The sequence below is a fragment of the Podarcis tiliguerta genome (assembly GCF_965153285.1).
Source record: "Podarcis tiliguerta genome assembly, chromosome: 9".
Lineage (NCBI taxonomy): Eukaryota > Metazoa > Chordata > Lepidosauria > Squamata > Lacertidae > Podarcis > Podarcis tiliguerta.
This window is the reverse complement of record NC_139542.1, coordinates 55,213,191-55,229,769: the sequence shown is the minus strand read 5'-3', so window position 1 is coordinate 55,229,769 and position 16,579 is coordinate 55,213,191. Positions and strand designations below refer to the sequence as shown.

The window sequence follows — 16,579 nt, the reverse complement described above, 5'->3', positions numbered from 1 at the left end:
GGGTTGACTTCTTACTAAAATGCTAGTCTAGCTCAATAAAGTTCTGGAGATTGCTCTGCAGAATGCATATTTGGAACGACTCAGAAAGCACACCCAGAAAACAACAACAAACTATACTTACTCTTTGGTTCGTCATTTGAAACAGACTGAATGAAGTCATATGGTGTCATAAAGAGCTGCCCTTCAAATTCTAAACTGGCAAACATGCGAAATCGCTGCTCCCGGGAAGTTGCATAAAGATCCAACTCTTGAAGATCTGGCCTGCTTTCTGTGCCCTTTTAAAAAGACAAAAGAAACCAAGAGAGTGTTAGCTGTTTTGTTGACAGAGATCCTAATGCTCTCCCCCACAGTTTAAACTGGCTGACCTCCCTCTTACCTTCAATCCCACAACACAGGTTGTTTTTTTAAATCATAGACTATATATTTCCTTTTCTTAACTCCTACTTATAGTTTAAAGCTATAGCTGAAAGAAATGTGAGTCATATGCATGTATTACTTTACTACAAAAGCAGCATCTATTACAGAGGACATATCAACAACAGAGGACGAGATGGTTGGATAGTGTTCTCGAAGCTACCAGCATGAGTTTGACCAAACTGTGGGAGGCAGTGGAAGACAGAAGTGCCTGGCATGCTCTGGTCCATGGGGTCACGAAGAGTCGGACACGACTAAACAACTAAACAACAACAACAAATCAACTATTATGCCCTATCATAATGGGTTTGTGATTTGGTTTGGTTTGGTTTGGTTTGGTTTAGCATGGTAAGCCATTCTATCCCTGGAAAATTATTGAGAACTTTCTCCCAACTCGCATAAGTAAGAAAAATAATTTCAGTGCTGTTTTCACCTTCCCTGTGCCTTAAAAGGTCTGTACCGTGTTATATTTTAAGGGATAGTCAGAAAACTTGCCAACAAATCATGTTGCCTTGTTTTGGCCGGGCTTAATGGTTTAAATGGAACTAATCTCTTTCCCTTCATAAAGCAACTTGTAAAACAGGGCAGAGAAAGAACTTGCCCCCCACCATGTATAAGTATTGGGGCTGTTATGAATGTGTGGTGTTCTGGAACAAAGATGGCAGAAGTGTGCCCAAGTCATGCAGATTCAAACGTTTTCACAAAACATAATGGAAATCACACCTGACACACCATGCAATGAGATCCAGGAAAGGACAAAAGCACTGGTGAGGTAATGGGTAAGAGTCAATAAGGGTCCAGTTTCTATTCTTACTTTTGGAGATTATCTGATCCAAACCTCCTAGTAATTAGCAGCAAACCTCAAAAACTTTCATGAAAGCATATCCCTATCAAAAGATGTTAAGACTTTTGTTTACTAATCTTCTTGGCAATCTTACAGTGATGTTGTATCATGTTATAGCTCAGCACCTTTACAAAACTGGACACAGCCATTTCTTTCAAGCAACCCATCACAAATCTCTAATTAAAGCCATTTTCTTACCATTATGAAAAGTGGATTTTAGAGAGAATGTGTATTTCTATGTGAAATTTGGAAGCTAACTACAATGAATTATTTTGAAATTTACATCTTAAAACATAAACACTCAGAATAGGAAACACTTATGTAACCTGCCTTCCAGAAGAATTATCCTATGTATTCAGCATTGTAGCAATAGACAGACAACAGCTAACATCTTCAGACACCAAATCAAGTCACTTTTCCCAGAACAAAGCAATTCAATGCTTTCTTACTCAGAAGCAAGTCCTGCTGAATTTTATCCTGCCTTCTTCCAGGACAACAGCCCAAGCATATCAATAGTATCAACTTATTCAACGTATATAAATAAAGCTCAAAAACCATTTTGTTAACTCATATATTTCATCAACCCAGCTGTAGCTTTATTTTAATGTCCTTTTAATTGTGCATTTATGATTATTTGTGTTCATACTGCCATCAGGGCAGTCATCCATGATCCCACTTTCAACACTATTTGCGTTTACAGAAGTTGTGAGGCAGCAATACTGCTCTATTTACATAACCTGCAACTTGCGTTGGAATCCCATAACTTTTTAAACCCCAGGTGTTCTGGGGTGGTTTTTATCCAACATAGTGGCATTGGAGAAGCATTTCAGAGCAAGTAATAAAGAGGAAGGAAGTCCAAAACAGATCCACCAACAGTGCACTATTATTGTGTGAAGAACACATTGCAGAACACCCACTGTAGAAACCACCAGGCTGGAAGAGCCTATGTGATTTACAGTAATTTGTTGGAATTCCAATAAAATATGTTTCCAAAGAATGTAAATATTCAAATGCACTTGTTCTGCATTCTGCTGCATCCTAATCTTGCCTCAGGCAGGGCAATCCAATGGGCCTGCCATGTTGACAGATGGCTTCTGCTGTTCTGCCTAGAGAAATTAGGCTCCTATGGACTCCTATGAGAAAAACTGTGAATGAAATGTAGCAGCTCCTCCTCCAGTGCTCAATGTCCCACCAATGACAGAGCCCACCCCTGTGTTAGTCAGGCACTGAAGAAGCAAATTGATGCATAGCAATAGGCAGTGCTTTTTTTCTAAAAAAAAATATTTAGGGGTACTCTCATTTTCCATTTCATACTGAAATACTGCGCCTCAATGAGGCCAAACTTAGATTCACAAAATGTTTAGGGGTATGTGTCCCCCTGCGTCCCCCCAGAAAAAAGCACTGGCAATAGCCACAATTTTGCCAGGGAGGCCCTATGACAAGCAATGAGAGAAGCTATAACTGCATTATTTCTGACGTGAGCACATGCTATCAGATCACTGGATAGAGCAATGGGGTGGGATACAGACAACAGGTTCAAGGTCCACCAGGAGTAACAGAACCTAGACCCAGCATAGCTTTTGCATGTCCCACCAGCAATATCCATGTTAGATAGAGGTAAAAGAAATTAAGCAAGGAGAAATGCAACCCATAGCGGATACACCGTAAACCAGCTCTTGAGCTACATAACCATAGCAACAGATAGGAAATGTCCAATTATGTGTCCTTCCCCTATCTTCTGACTCACTTATAGAGGAGGAACCCTAGTTCCATGAAACAGCCTAGGTTTCACACACAGAAAGTCCCAGGTTCAGAGCCTAGAGTAGAACACTTCTTATCCAGTGCTGACCATTATTAGCCCTAAGCTCTGTCATTTTCCACTGAGAAAAGACTGCACACAAGATAAAAAGATCTGCTGCATGGAAACCGATGCCAACAATGGCTAAGTAACTCAACAAATACAGTGGTACCTCGGGTTAAGAACTTAATTTGTACTGGAGGTCTGTTCTTAACCTGAAACTGCTCTTAATCTGAAGCACCACTTTAGCTAATGGAGCCTCCTGCTGCTGCAGTGCCGCCAGAAACGATTTCTGTTCTCATCCTGAAGCAAAGTTCTTAACCCGAGGTAATATTTCTGGGTTAGTGGAGTCTGTAACCTGAAGCGTATGTAACCTGAAGCGTATGTAACCCGAGGTACCACTGTATATCCATTATCAATAACCATGCATTCTATTTATCATTAAAACATGCAGTTTATTTAATCCACAATGGATCATATCAAAACATTTACAAGTCAGAGAGAACACTCTTATACCAAGTAAATAGTACTGTATTTTTCCATCTATAAGACGCCCCCAATTTTTGGGGACTCAGATTTAAGAAAATGAGGGGAGATGTATCTGTGTATAAGACGCCCCCTAATTGTTGACATTATTTTTTAGGAAAAAAACCTAGTCATACACGGGAAAATACGGTCTTTCCAGAAGATTAGAGCTCTTTCACTGCTATGGAACAATTATTGTGTTCCATGCTTAAATGTGTGGGGTGTCTATCTGGACACCTCAGTTGCTGGAGCAGGGCAGGATGCTGAAGATCCAGTTCATTTTTTTTATTCTCTCACTCAGTTTTTTTTTATTCACAATATTTATATTTGCTTGTTACATATATAATTCAGACAAGGCACCGTATTTACAGATGGCAAAGGGAAGGCAGAGGCAAAAAGACAAGTCACACAAGTTCTACTTTGTAGCATGCATTTTCACCTTTCCTTGTGTACCTGTCTGGGGCGCTCTGTTCTGGTAGCCCCAGTTACTGGAGGTGGAATTTGAGTTGTTGAGCACCTGCAGTCCTAAGGCAGGGTTACTTGTGAGAGTTTGATGAAGAGAAGAGTTAGCAATGTGCTCAAGTTTCTATCTGTGTTGTGAGGCCAAGCTGTTTGTGTGCAAAGTGCCCTTTCTCCATTGTTTCTCATCACTAGTTACCCTTGTGTACAGTGGTACCTCGGGTTACAGATGCTTCAGGTTACATACGCTTCAGGTTACAGACTCTGCTAACCCAGAAATAGTACCTCGGGTTAAGAACTTTGCTTCAGGATAAGAACAGAAATCGTGTGGCGGTGGCATGGCGGCAGCGGGAGGCCCCATTAGCTAAAGTGGTCCCTCGGGTTAAGAACAGTTTCAGGTTAATAACAGACCTCAGGTTAAGAACAGTTTCAGGTTAAGAACGGTTAAGAATTAAGTTGTTAACCCAAGGTACCACTGTATATCACATGGAATCAGAGAGGTATAGCCAAATGCCCTACTATCTGAGTTGTGGTACCCCCCCCCCATGGGGCTTACATACTGGCAGCTGTGTGCTGAGTTACAACATATCCTAGGCCAGGGGTCAGCAACCTTTTTCAGGCATGGGCCAGTCCACCGTCCCTCAGACCATGTTGTGGGCCGGACTATATTTTGAAAAAAAATAATGAACGAATTACTGTGCCCCGCAAATAACTCAGATATGCTATTTAAATAAAAGGAAGGGGATTAAAAGAGAATTATAAATATGGGACAGATTAAAGCTCTCAATGACAGGAAGAATGTCTGCGATTAAAATGAATCTACTACCGAAAATGTTGTTTCTGTTCCTGACAATTCTGATAATAAGAGGTTTAAGACAATTCAAAGAGTGGCAAAAAACCCTCTCGCGTTTTATATGGCAAGGGAAAAGACCAAGAATTAAATTTAAAATATTGACAGATAAGAAGGAAAGACGGGGGTTTGCAGTACCTGATCTGAAACTCTATTATGAAGCGGCATGTTTATGTTGGACAAAGGATTGGATAATTCAGGAGAACCTAGACTTGTTAGATTTGGAGGGGTTCAACAATAGATTTGGATGGCACTCTTATCTCTGGTGTGGTAAGGCAAAAGTGCACAAAGGGTTTAGAAATCTTGTGATAAGAGGTGCCTTATTTGAAGTCTGGGAAAGAAACAAGAATTTGTTGGAAAGGAAAACACCGTGGTGGCTGTCACCAATTGATATATTAACAGTTAAAAAACTGAACATACTAGGGAGAGGAGCCACATATGAGGAAATTTTTATGAAGGCTGAAAAAGGTTGGAAATTAAAGCCCTATGAGTGTATTGCTGAAAAATTGACAGGATTGTTGCAATACCATCAAGTCAATGATGTCTTTAAAGAGGATAAAAAAATAGGATTTGAGGACAAAAAAATTTGAAATTTCAAATAGATATTTTAGAGAGTAAATCCAAGCTATTATCAAAAATGTACAATCTCTTACTAGAATGGAACACAAAAGATGAATTTATAAAAGAGGCTATGATAAAATGGGCTATTGATTTAGGACATAACATAGAATATGATGTATGGGCCAAACTCTGGAATGAGAGCCAAAAATTCACTGCTTGTTCTGCCTTAAAAGAAAATGTTATGAAGATGATTTATCGTTGGTATCTCACTCCCACCAAATTGACAAAAATGTATAGAACAAGTAGTAAAACCTGCTGGAAGTGCAAGGAAAAAGACGGCGATTTCTATCACATGTGGTGGTCTTGCAATAAAATAAAAGAGTTTTGGGATGCGGTTTACAACGAGTTAAAAAAGATGTTTAAGTACAGTTTTCCCAAAAAGCCGGAAGAATTTTTGCTAGGTTTGGTGGGAGAAGGGATTAAAACGATAGATCAAAGATTATATTTATATGCAACAACTGCAGCCAGAGTTCTGATAGCTCTAAAGTGGAAGCAACAGGAGATGCCGACGATAAGAGAATGGCAGATAAAGTTGGTTGAGTATGCTGAGATGGCTAAATTGACACACAGAATTCGCAATCAGGAGGAGACAAAGTACCAAAAAGAATGGAGTAAATTTATGGTTTATATAAGTGAGAATTGTACAAATATGAAAACGTTGGCAGGATTGAAATAATTCTCATGTCATGGCATAATTTATAATTAAAGAATCTGTAAACTATAGAATGGAATAGGAAAACTGGTGGAAGGGAAGGACGGAAGCTAATGGATCTATGAAACACAAAGTAGGATACATGTAACAAGATGTGATGTTTTGGTGGTGGGTGGTGGGGGTTGGTTGGTGATTGTAAATTTCAATAAAAATCATATTAAAAAAATTAAATAAAAGGACACATTCTACTCATGTAAAAACACGCTGATTCCCGGACTGCCCGCGGGCCAGACTGAAAAGGCGATTGGGCCACATCCGGCCCACAGGCCTTAGGTTGCCTACTCCTGTCCTAGGCTCTGTTGTGGTGACAGCTCCCACTGAGCTCCCAAAATCAGCTCCCACTGAAGTCAATCAGAGGGAAATCAAAATCCTTTCTGCTCTGCCCAGTGTTGATGTACAATTGTGCCATTGACAGGGTGTGGCTTTGTACTGATGGCAGAGCATAGGACATGGCATACAGATGTTCTGCAGGCATATATTTGCTGATGGAACAACTATACCAGTGCATAAAGGGAATTACACTGGTTTATCTGTCATGACTGTAGTGTATCTGGTGCTGCACAGGCTTAGTGGGGATTCTACAAAATTCTAAAGACTCACAGCCTGCACAACACAAGTATAGGATTGTGCCATGAATTAGTATATGATACAGTACTTTATTTCCACAGTGGGGCAGATAATTCATTTGAGATTCTGACTGAAATCACTGTACTATGAAACAAACACATTCTGACCAAAAAGGTAGTAGCTGTATTTTCGCACTCAGCCTTTAGAAAGGAAAGTTGCTGCACAAATACAAAGTGCAGGGGACACAAAATTACAGTGCAATGATTATTATTCTGCTGAATTTTACACTTAATATAAAAAATGTAAACACTTTGTGACTATAAAACAAAAATCCTTATGAAATTGTCACTTCCAATTTTCAAGCCAAGTTCTTACAACTTTTATCAAAGTTTACTATAAAGGGTTTCTTTTTATTTTAAATGAGCAATTTTCACATTCCTTGATGCAAAGTCAGTTTGTTTGAAATTAGTGTGATTCTGTACAAATGAAGGAAATGAAGGAAAAGAAAACAGTTTTTTAAAAGCTGTGCTTTACTTGGCCTCAGGCTAACATACTATGCTCCCAAGTAGATAAAAGTGGTATAATTTTGTTTGCGTGCTGGGTGGCCAAAAGGTTAAACATCAAATTCTTAGTGTGGGAAAATCCCAAAGCAGACAAAACTGTTTTGGTGCTTAGCAAACTCTGGAGCAGAATGTACTAGTTGTCCAGCTATGTGATTTTCTAACTACAGGATTTTATATAAATATTCTAAAAACACAAAAGTATAAGTATATATAATATTACATTTTCTGTCATAATTTAAAAGGGGGAAGGGGGATTGGGTCAAATGCATCACAGTTCTGGTAGTTCAGAATCCTTTCCCAAAAACATTTGACCATACAAAGTTGCCAAACTTTCAATGACTTTATGGTAAAACACATCCTGCACCCATTATTATTGCTGTCACATTTCTACCAATCAGTATTACTGTATGGGGTATTGCAATATATTCACTTTCATGTAAAAAAAAGGCAAAGGACCCCTGGATGGTTATGTTCAGTCAAAGGCGACTATGGGGTTGTGGCACTCATCTTGCTTTTAGGCTGAGGGAGCTGGCGTTTGTCCACAGACAGCTTTCTACAGTATGGCTACGTAATACTGATCTTATAATGCAGTACTTCTTGCCTACATATTCACATGTGAATGTGAAAAATCCAAGGAAAAAAGCTGACCTTAATTTTCAGATCAGCAGATCAGGATTTCACCAGAGTACTTATATATTATGATCAAATCCTGTATGTACATAAAAAGACAAGGGGTTGATATGGACATAATGCTAACCATCATTTTACTTCCCTTTCTCCTCTCCGGCATGGCTGCGAGGAAGAAGCTTTTGCTTTTGATTAACCACAGCTTCCTTGACTGACCAGGGCCACACAAGCTATGATTAATCTTATGCCTAGTGAAAACAAGCCAACTTTATAGTTTATGAAGCTGGATTGTTTGCACTAACTATTGCTTATTTAGGTCTGAATGGCATGGTAGGCTGTGGTTAATCAAAATGAAAGTGAAAGATTCCAATCTCTTCCATGGGGCTGTGCTGGAGAAGAAGAGGGGAACGTGTAAACCTAAATGGAAGGAAAACTTATTCTCATAATGCTAAACCATGGTTTAGTGCAGCCTCCACCAACATGTCCACCAGATGTTTTAGACTTCAACTCCCATTAGCCTCAGCCAGCACAGCTGAAAATTGCCACGATTACTACAAATCACAGAGAAGTCACCCTAGCTCTGTTCTGTATCTTCACTAACATTTTATCAGGCTACCTCGCCCTCCCTCAGAACACCCTCTTAAACTTTTTTCTTTCATTATCTATATAGGTTATATAAAGTACCTGGTAAATGTTTTAGGATTTCTATAAAATGAATAAACATGGCAGAATATCAGATTAGGAGGAGAAGAGGTGCTTCATGCTTTCATCCCAGATTTTTCAATACCTTTGGGTGTATCAATGTGAAATCTAGAAGTGTTCTAACTATGCTACTTCAGTAGCATTCCTGAAACCCTTCATAGCCTTCCTGACATCACTGGTTGGGTACTCTTATTTCTCTGTTCCCAGAGTTTCATTGAATTTACCCTAAAGTGTACAAAGCAAAGAATCCAAGTATTGCTTCTAATGGCTGTACTTCCTGCATATTTATTATACTACTCCTTAGCTCCCATCTGAGACCACTTTGATTTTATTTATAAAAATGCTTGTCTCCCAGAATGGTTTTTTTTTCTAAGAAGGGGTGTAACATAACAAAGTAGACTGATGGATGCATCCCTACTGTACTCTCCAACATGTAGACCCCACGAGAAACAGAAACATAGCCATGTCAGTCTGTTGCAGTGACAAAACTGAGAAGTCTTTTGGCAAGTTATGTTTCAGAACTGTAAACAAACATAAATATGCAAGAATTCATAAACATACTTAGACCTGCACATTAGGAATGCTGCCAAAATAAAAACAGTAAGATGAGCAGCAAATAGAGAAACTTAGAACTGCCAAGAGTGTCTTACCAACTGTAATTTGAATGATTGCTACTGCCACTTCTTCTTCACTACCACTTTTTCTATAGCGCTGAAGGCATTTCTCCCTCAATGTTGCTGCCTTGATGCATATGTGTTTGGTGATAACGCACAAACCAAGATGAGGCTATACCCAGATATAACCTTGGGATAGCATCTGATCATGAGAAACCAAACCTCGCTCTCTTTTTTATCTACTCCATGAAAGTACAACACTGCTGAAATTTTAACATTGATTAAAAAGGTTGTTTATAATTTTTTAACCTTTAATAAGTTTACAAAATTAGGAAGTTAATGAAGCCATTCACACAGAACATTCAACACTGCACTATATACAAAGTCAGAACAGCGTCTTTCAAGCTCTTTTGGATGCACACTTATAGATTACAGTGGTGCCTCGCAAGACGAAATTAATTCGTTCTGCGAGTTTTTTCGTCTTGTGAATTTTTTCGTCTTGCGAAGCACCACTGTGCATTGACGGTTTCCCATAGGAATGCATTGCCGGTTTTTAAAAAAAGGCGCAAGACGTTCTCGTCTTGCGAAGCAAGCCCATAGGGAAATTCGTCTTGCGCAGCAACTCAAAAAACTCTTTCATCCTGCGAGTTTTTCGTCTTGCGAGGCGTTCGTCTTGCGAGGTACCACTGTATATATTTAAAACCAGTAAGTAACAGTTTATCATTTTCTATGCAGAGCAGGCTTAGATCAGATAACCGATCTCCGGACATGATTGACTTTAGATAATCCTTTATCCTTTTTAGTCTAGAACATGATCTTTTGCGAGTACAATTTGTAAACATTAACACATGAACAATCTGAAAATTGCTTCTATATTCAGAAAAGCTGTCCGATTTTTCTCCTGGAATATAATATGACACATATTTTGGTGGCTGAAATTTTCTTTTTCAGGGTGACTTTGTTTGATGGACAGGTGAAAGAATTCAATGATGAGACTAAGGTCAGCATCTTCTGGATTCTATTGCATCAACACCATTGTGAATCTGTCCCTTGATTACTTGCGGGTTCACAAAAAATGAAAATTCATTAGCTGCACTCCTGTACACTGTTGCTATTCTATCTAGGTTGGCTTCAGGAGCATCAATAACAGGGATAAATGAATATACCCTAAACTTGTCTTTTGGAGAAAGTTCATCTAAGGCTTCAGGTTCTGTCCCATCACTGGTACAGTGGTACCTCGGTTTACGAACTTAATCCGTTCCAGAAGTGTATTCTTAAACCGAAACCATTCTTAAACTGAGGCACGCTTTCCCTAATGAGGCCTCCTGCTGCCAATGCCCTTCCACTGTTCGGATTCCTTTCTTAGACCGAGGTAAAGTTTGCAAACTGGGACACTACTTCCGGTTTGCAGAGTTCGTTAACCGAATCGTTCATAAACAGGACTGTTCTTAAACTGAGGTACTACTGTATTTATTTTTTTTTGTATTCTGTCTTTTTCTGACATTTCTTTTGACAAGTTATTGCTTTATATCCAGTAGAGTAAATTTTACTTGCTGTTCAATTTCATCAAAATTAGACTGAGTGTTTGATATGAACTGCAATAGTGAGCTGTAAATATTTACACATGTGCTGAATGAAATTTGTGAACTTTGGAATACCTTGCTAACTTTATGAAATTGGTCTAGCAAATGCGTCCAGAGGTGAAGCATTAAAATGAATTCAAATTCTTCCATTTTCTGCAGAAGATCATAGTTAAATATGATTGTAAGCATAACTTTCACTAATAGTTGCAGTAGCTTTGGTGAGCCTCCCATCTTGTGTCTGATAAATGTTGAGTAACTTTTGACTCAAGAGACAAGAATTAGCATTGTCCATCTTTTTGTAGAAGCTGGGTTGGGGGGAAGCTCCTTTATTGTGGCAAAAAAGTCACTGCATCTAGGCAGGAGTCAACTATGGTTTGTCCAACTAGATTTAGGGAATGTCCAGTGCATGCAATAAACTCTGTAAACTTCTTCCTTTCTAGAACTTTTTGTTGAATGCTGTTATACTTTTCCAGCCATATTGGCTGCATTGACATATGGTTGTCCTCTACATTTACTGAAATCTATTTTCAAGTTCACTGACGTAGTTAAGTATCAACTCACCAGTGTGAACTTTCAGTTCAAAAAAATTCATCTCTAGAAAAACGTACCCAACAATGACAGTTGATCAACACGGGAAACACCAGGGTTGAACTGACTGATAAACTAAAATAACCTGCTTGTTTGATGTCGCTCAGTATTGCTTCTCCAACTGTATCAACTGGATAACCTCTTCACATATGGTTTTGGGTAAGTATAATGGCTGACTAGAACCTTTATGTGAGCACATGGAAAAGGATTGAATTTGACAATTAACTCAAGCAATCCAAGAAGTTACCATTTTTTGATGTTTCATCATCTCCCCTAATTGCCAAACCACATTCTTTCAAAAGAGAAGTCAGTGGGATAACTCACTGAAGTATGTGCCTCCAGTAATCCTGCTCTGCTTTGATTTGATCTTTGAGTTTTGATGTGAGCATTTGACCATAATTTCTTGTTAAGTATGTTAGCATCAAGTTCAAATGATTGTTTCCTGTCAGAATGGGATAGTAATGATTCAATGTAGATTTGTAGCTCTTTATAGTAGCATCTCTTAGTAACAGTTATACGTTCCTTTTTTTTTACTATATCTTAGTCTTAATGATCATTAATGATAATCTGTAAACCATGTTGAGGTTTTCTTTTTAACAACCAAGCCATGTGTAAATTTTATGAAATAGATGCAGAAGTAATATTCCAATTGCAGAAAACTTAATATGTCCATTGCAGAAGACAACCTCCTTCCTAGATTATCTATGTTGATACTCCACATACTTCTAGACAAGCCCACATAACAAATGCTAAGTCTGAACTGCCCATCTTGGGGTTTACAATTACATGGATTGCACCTTATTTAGCATGCACAAAATTGTGACCGCTTCTCTTGTAAAATCAATAAACATTTTAAAAACTGGCTTTTGACAAACACCTGTACAATAGCCACTGTTACACCTGTATTGAATTAAATATTAATAGTTCCATTATTGTTGTAAGAATCACCAAGTACATTGTGATGTCAACAGGGCTACTCCTAAACTGTCCTGGGTATTCATATTCATATTTACTACATAGACAAGAATCTGGACATGCTGTCACTAGCTGCTAAGCTTTTAAATTGGGTAACACTGATCAGCTGGCAACTTGATAACCTTTCTTTGCTTTCTAACAGTGGGGAAGAAGTGTAACAAAAATATTCTTCCAGGCAAACGTCTTTGCTGATTGTCAAATTCTGTTTTAAAGTAAAAAGTGTTGACTGTCAGAGTGTGGTGGAGAGTATGGAGGACCATTTCAAAACAGTTAACCTCCTACACAGACAACATTTCGCATAACGAGAAGCACACAAAAAACCACTCATGGTGTCTATTTTGCTGTAGGTACAAATGCAGTAGGTCAATCAAAGCATCCCACCATGTGCAGGTGTAATCGTGGGAACATCAAAGAGATCATCCAAAGAGGCTGTCTTTTGTATTTTCCTTTAAAATCAACGGAGCTGCTGCATAAGCCACTCTGGGAACCTAAAGAGGTGGGATGAACAAAACAAACCACACAGACAGGCTCCACTTTATGGGGGTGGGGGAGGGAGGTGAAATACGTAGCAAACTGCACGACGAAGCAGCTCCGCTTGACAAACGGTGACAAGGAAGGACCGTACAAGGAACAGAAAGGGAGAAGAAGAGCTCCGCCAAGGCCGCAGCATCCTTGACAAGGCGGCTCCCATTTCCCCCGAAGCAGCTCGCTTACCCTTTTGCAAAACAGCAGCTGCGCCAAGAGACGCTGACCCAAGCGAAGTCGCTGCTGCGGCTGCGGCGGCAGGTGGCGAAGGGCGCGTTGCCTGCAGAGCGAAGAAGGAGCCGCTTGCCGCACGAGAGCGGCGGCGCCTGCTGCCGACGACGCTCCCGCCCTCTTGCAGGCCGGCGGCTGAGGCGCAGGCAGCCGTGCAACAGGTAAAGCGCCCGCCTCAGCCGCCGCCTGAGCCTGGGAAGCGGGAGCTGAGTTTGGGCACAGAGCATCCCCTGAGGGCAGCTGCTTTGCCGAGCGCCCCTCCTCCTGAGGAGACACCTACCGTCGTATCCCTGGCAGCGGCCGCGACAGGGATGGGCAGCAGCGCGCGGGCCTGGCCGGCCTCGCCGCTCCGTCCCTTCTGCTGAGGCGACGGCCGACGCTCGTAGAAGCGCTGGCAGACGAACCAGGCGAGCGCCCCGCCGGTAGCGCCCGCCGCCGCCGCGGCGCCCAAGCTGCTCAGCGGCGCGGTGCCGCTGCCCGCCGGCCGGGCCCTGACACCCCACAGCCGCCTTCGGTGAGGCAGCTCCGAGTCGTTGCCGTTGGGGAGGCGGCAGCGACGCCACCTCAGGAGACCCCGCAGCGCTGCCATAACTGCCAGCCCGGCGGACTTGACAGAAAAGAGGGAAGCCGCCGCCGTCGTTGCTGCGGCGCCGCCGCCGCCGCCGGGGAAGCCTCGCGAGAGGCTCTCTCGCGCGCGAGTGTTTTTTCCCCCGAATCCCCGTTATTGCTCCGCCCCTCTCGCTCCCCTCCCTCAGGTCTCACTGCCCTTCCTTCAGACTAATTACTCGCCTCAGGCCACAATACGTACAGTGATCACTCCCTTTCCCCTCCACAATTGCTGGTCTTGAAGGGACCGGCAGGTGCAGGCAGCCCTAGACGTGTCTACTCAGAAGTAATCCGCACTGACTTGGAATTAAAGGGACGGCTGTGGGATTTAGGGTACAAACGGAGGAAGCGGGGCTTCTGCGCCTTTAATAGCTGGGCAGAAGAGGGAATGTCAGCAGGTGCAACGACACACCCGCTGAGATTTCTTATTCTGAACAGTTGTTAAGGGCATAGGAGCCCTGTTCTCTTTTTCACTTGGTCACCCTAGCAGGACTGTAGTGTGTTCCCAAACCTCGGTCTCCAGTTGTTTCCCCCCTCAGACTACAATTCCCATCATTCCTGACCACTAGTCTTGCTAGCTAGGGATGATGGGAGTTGTAGTCCAAAAAAACCCCCCAGCCGGCAACCCAAGTTTAGGCAACACTGTTTTAGAAGTAGTAATATTGGAAACAATGCAGATTATAAATAATTCAGGTCATGTTTAACATAATTCAGTCACCAGCCATATATGTCCTACCTATTCTTTTCCTATAGAGTGTGTGTTAAATTTTCAGACCCAATTAAGAACTGCGGGACTGGCCGATTTGTTCCGGCCAAGGTGATCCATTCAGCGCAGTGCTGCTGCCAGATGTCTCTGGAAAGATCATTTAGGATTTAATGGGGATATTCACCTTCTGCTGTTCACTCTATCATCTAGTCATCAGAAGTACATCCCCCCAAACATGGAGGCTCCATCTGCCTATGATAGCTAGGAGCTGTTAGGAAAAACTGCTCATAAATCCGTCACCTTGCAATATTGGGAAGGTTTCTTATTTGCAGTTTTCCCCTTGTTGCCTAATGTTGAAATTTTCAAACTGACTTGGAGTACGAGATTTAGTACATTTATCACTTCCAAACATGTATGAATCAACAGATAGCTGTGCTGCTTCTGTTTCCTTGAAGTTTGAGTCTTCAGTCGAGAAGTTAATGAATTCAGTAGCACCTGCAGGCTAATCTTTTCAATTGGGGAAAAATGCACATCTGTATCTACTTATGTCTGAATATGCTCCTCAGACCCTCCCACTGAGATGTTTGTTTAAGAACATAAGTTCATTTTAATCACATAATATTTTCAATCAAGTTGTAATTTTATATTATTATGTGCCTAACGCACATCTCATAAATGAATAAAGCAAAGGTTCAAGTGCCATTGTTGGAAACTTCACTGAACAACTACTGAACAGGCTTTCTAATACATCTTATATAAACAAAATTTTATTCAGACTAAGTAAACAATGAGATAAAAAAATCATATATAACAATAAATATATACCCACTGGGAATAGAAGTAGATGATAAAAAGGAAACTGGGGGGGGGGGCGGACCCTAGAACTTAGCAAGCCTGAAAAAGGTTGTCTGACTACAGTGGCGTAGCGTGGGGGGTGCAGGGGGGCCGGCCGCACCAGGCGCAACATTGGGGGGGCTTGCACTCGCAGCTCTCTGCCCCTACCGGGTTAGGGGGCGCAAATTACTTGGGGTGCTGACAACCCACGCTACGCCACTGTCTGTCTAGAAGGCTGTTTTTGGCTTGGTGCTGGATTGCTTTATGTGCATATTGCAGTGTTTCCCTGATGAATCTATGAGCTTTCAGTCAGGACCTCAAGTAAGTGTTGGATCTTTAAATCTGATTTTTTATTGAAAGTTTTCAACATATAATATAATAAAAACCAAACTAATGTAAATAAAAATAGAGAAGATATTCTCACTTGATTTGCTTTGAACTTATAAGCCACTGGGATGATGGCATATCCTTGCTATAGCCAACATGGGTTGACTGAAGAAGTCAATGTAGCTAGATGAACGAACACATGGAGAAATAAACAGATCCACAACTGCCACTACTGGACACTGCATTTTCCTATTAAAAAATGGCTTAGCCTGTGTGTAGATGTGTATGATTTTAGTGGCGACACTGCTGTAGAAACAGTGAGCAGCGTCCTGCTGGTATCTTCAGCCCACAGCACATGATGATCCTCTTATCCTTGGGTCCTGAAGCTGTTTGTCTACACACCCATACTCACTTGTCCTTCCTGGTTGCTGTGATCTCATGTGCTTTTCCATACAACATTAAGAAAAAAGTTGCACAGGCAGTAAAATTTAGTTTAGTTCCAAAGCAGTGAAAGTCCCGAAATTATTGTTATAGGAACTCAAGAGTGGCTTGTAAGAATCATGTGGTCTGAGCTGGGAGCAAAGGCTTGATTACCGAATCCCTCCCAAAGTGACCTAAGCCTTAAAGGACAGCTTATTCTGTGACAGTGTTTCTCAAACTTGGGTCCCTAGCTGTTGTTGGACTACAACTCCCATCATCCCTGCTAGCTAGAGATGATGGGAGTTGTAGTCCAACAACTGCTCCATTGTATTAACCCCTGCATGATTAATTAGACTTAATCATGTTGGTTATATGAGGCTGGTTGCCTCACAAGCAGAACAAGGAAATATCCCATGGGGGTAAAGTAGCACGAAGGGTTAGGGGGTTGGATAAAATTACCCTCAGGGTCCCTTCCAGGTCTACAATTC

The 16,579-nt window shown here is 41.2% G+C and overlaps 1 protein-coding gene across 3 annotated transcripts in view; it reads right to left on the bottom strand.

Annotated features, from left to right (window-relative positions):
* Positions 1-14,106, bottom strand: part of MICU3 (mitochondrial calcium uptake family member 3) — a 41,650-nt gene extending 27,544 nt beyond the window's left edge. Inside the window, exons 1-2 of one of the 3 annotated variants that reach the window (XM_083458353.1) lie at positions 14,007-14,106; positions 122-275 (exon numbers count right to left, since the gene is read on the bottom strand). In XM_083458353.1, coding sequence (XP_083314479.1) covers positions 122-206 — 85 coding nt within the window. In that variant the 5' untranslated portion in view covers positions 207-275; positions 14,007-14,106. Of the gene's footprint in view, positions 1-121; positions 276-13,156; positions 13,234-13,478; positions 13,896-14,006 lie in introns of those variants that run through there. The other 2 variants (XM_083458352.1, XM_083458354.1) reach the window with 2 other exon arrangements.
* Positions 14,107-16,579: the final 2,473 nt, after the last annotated feature.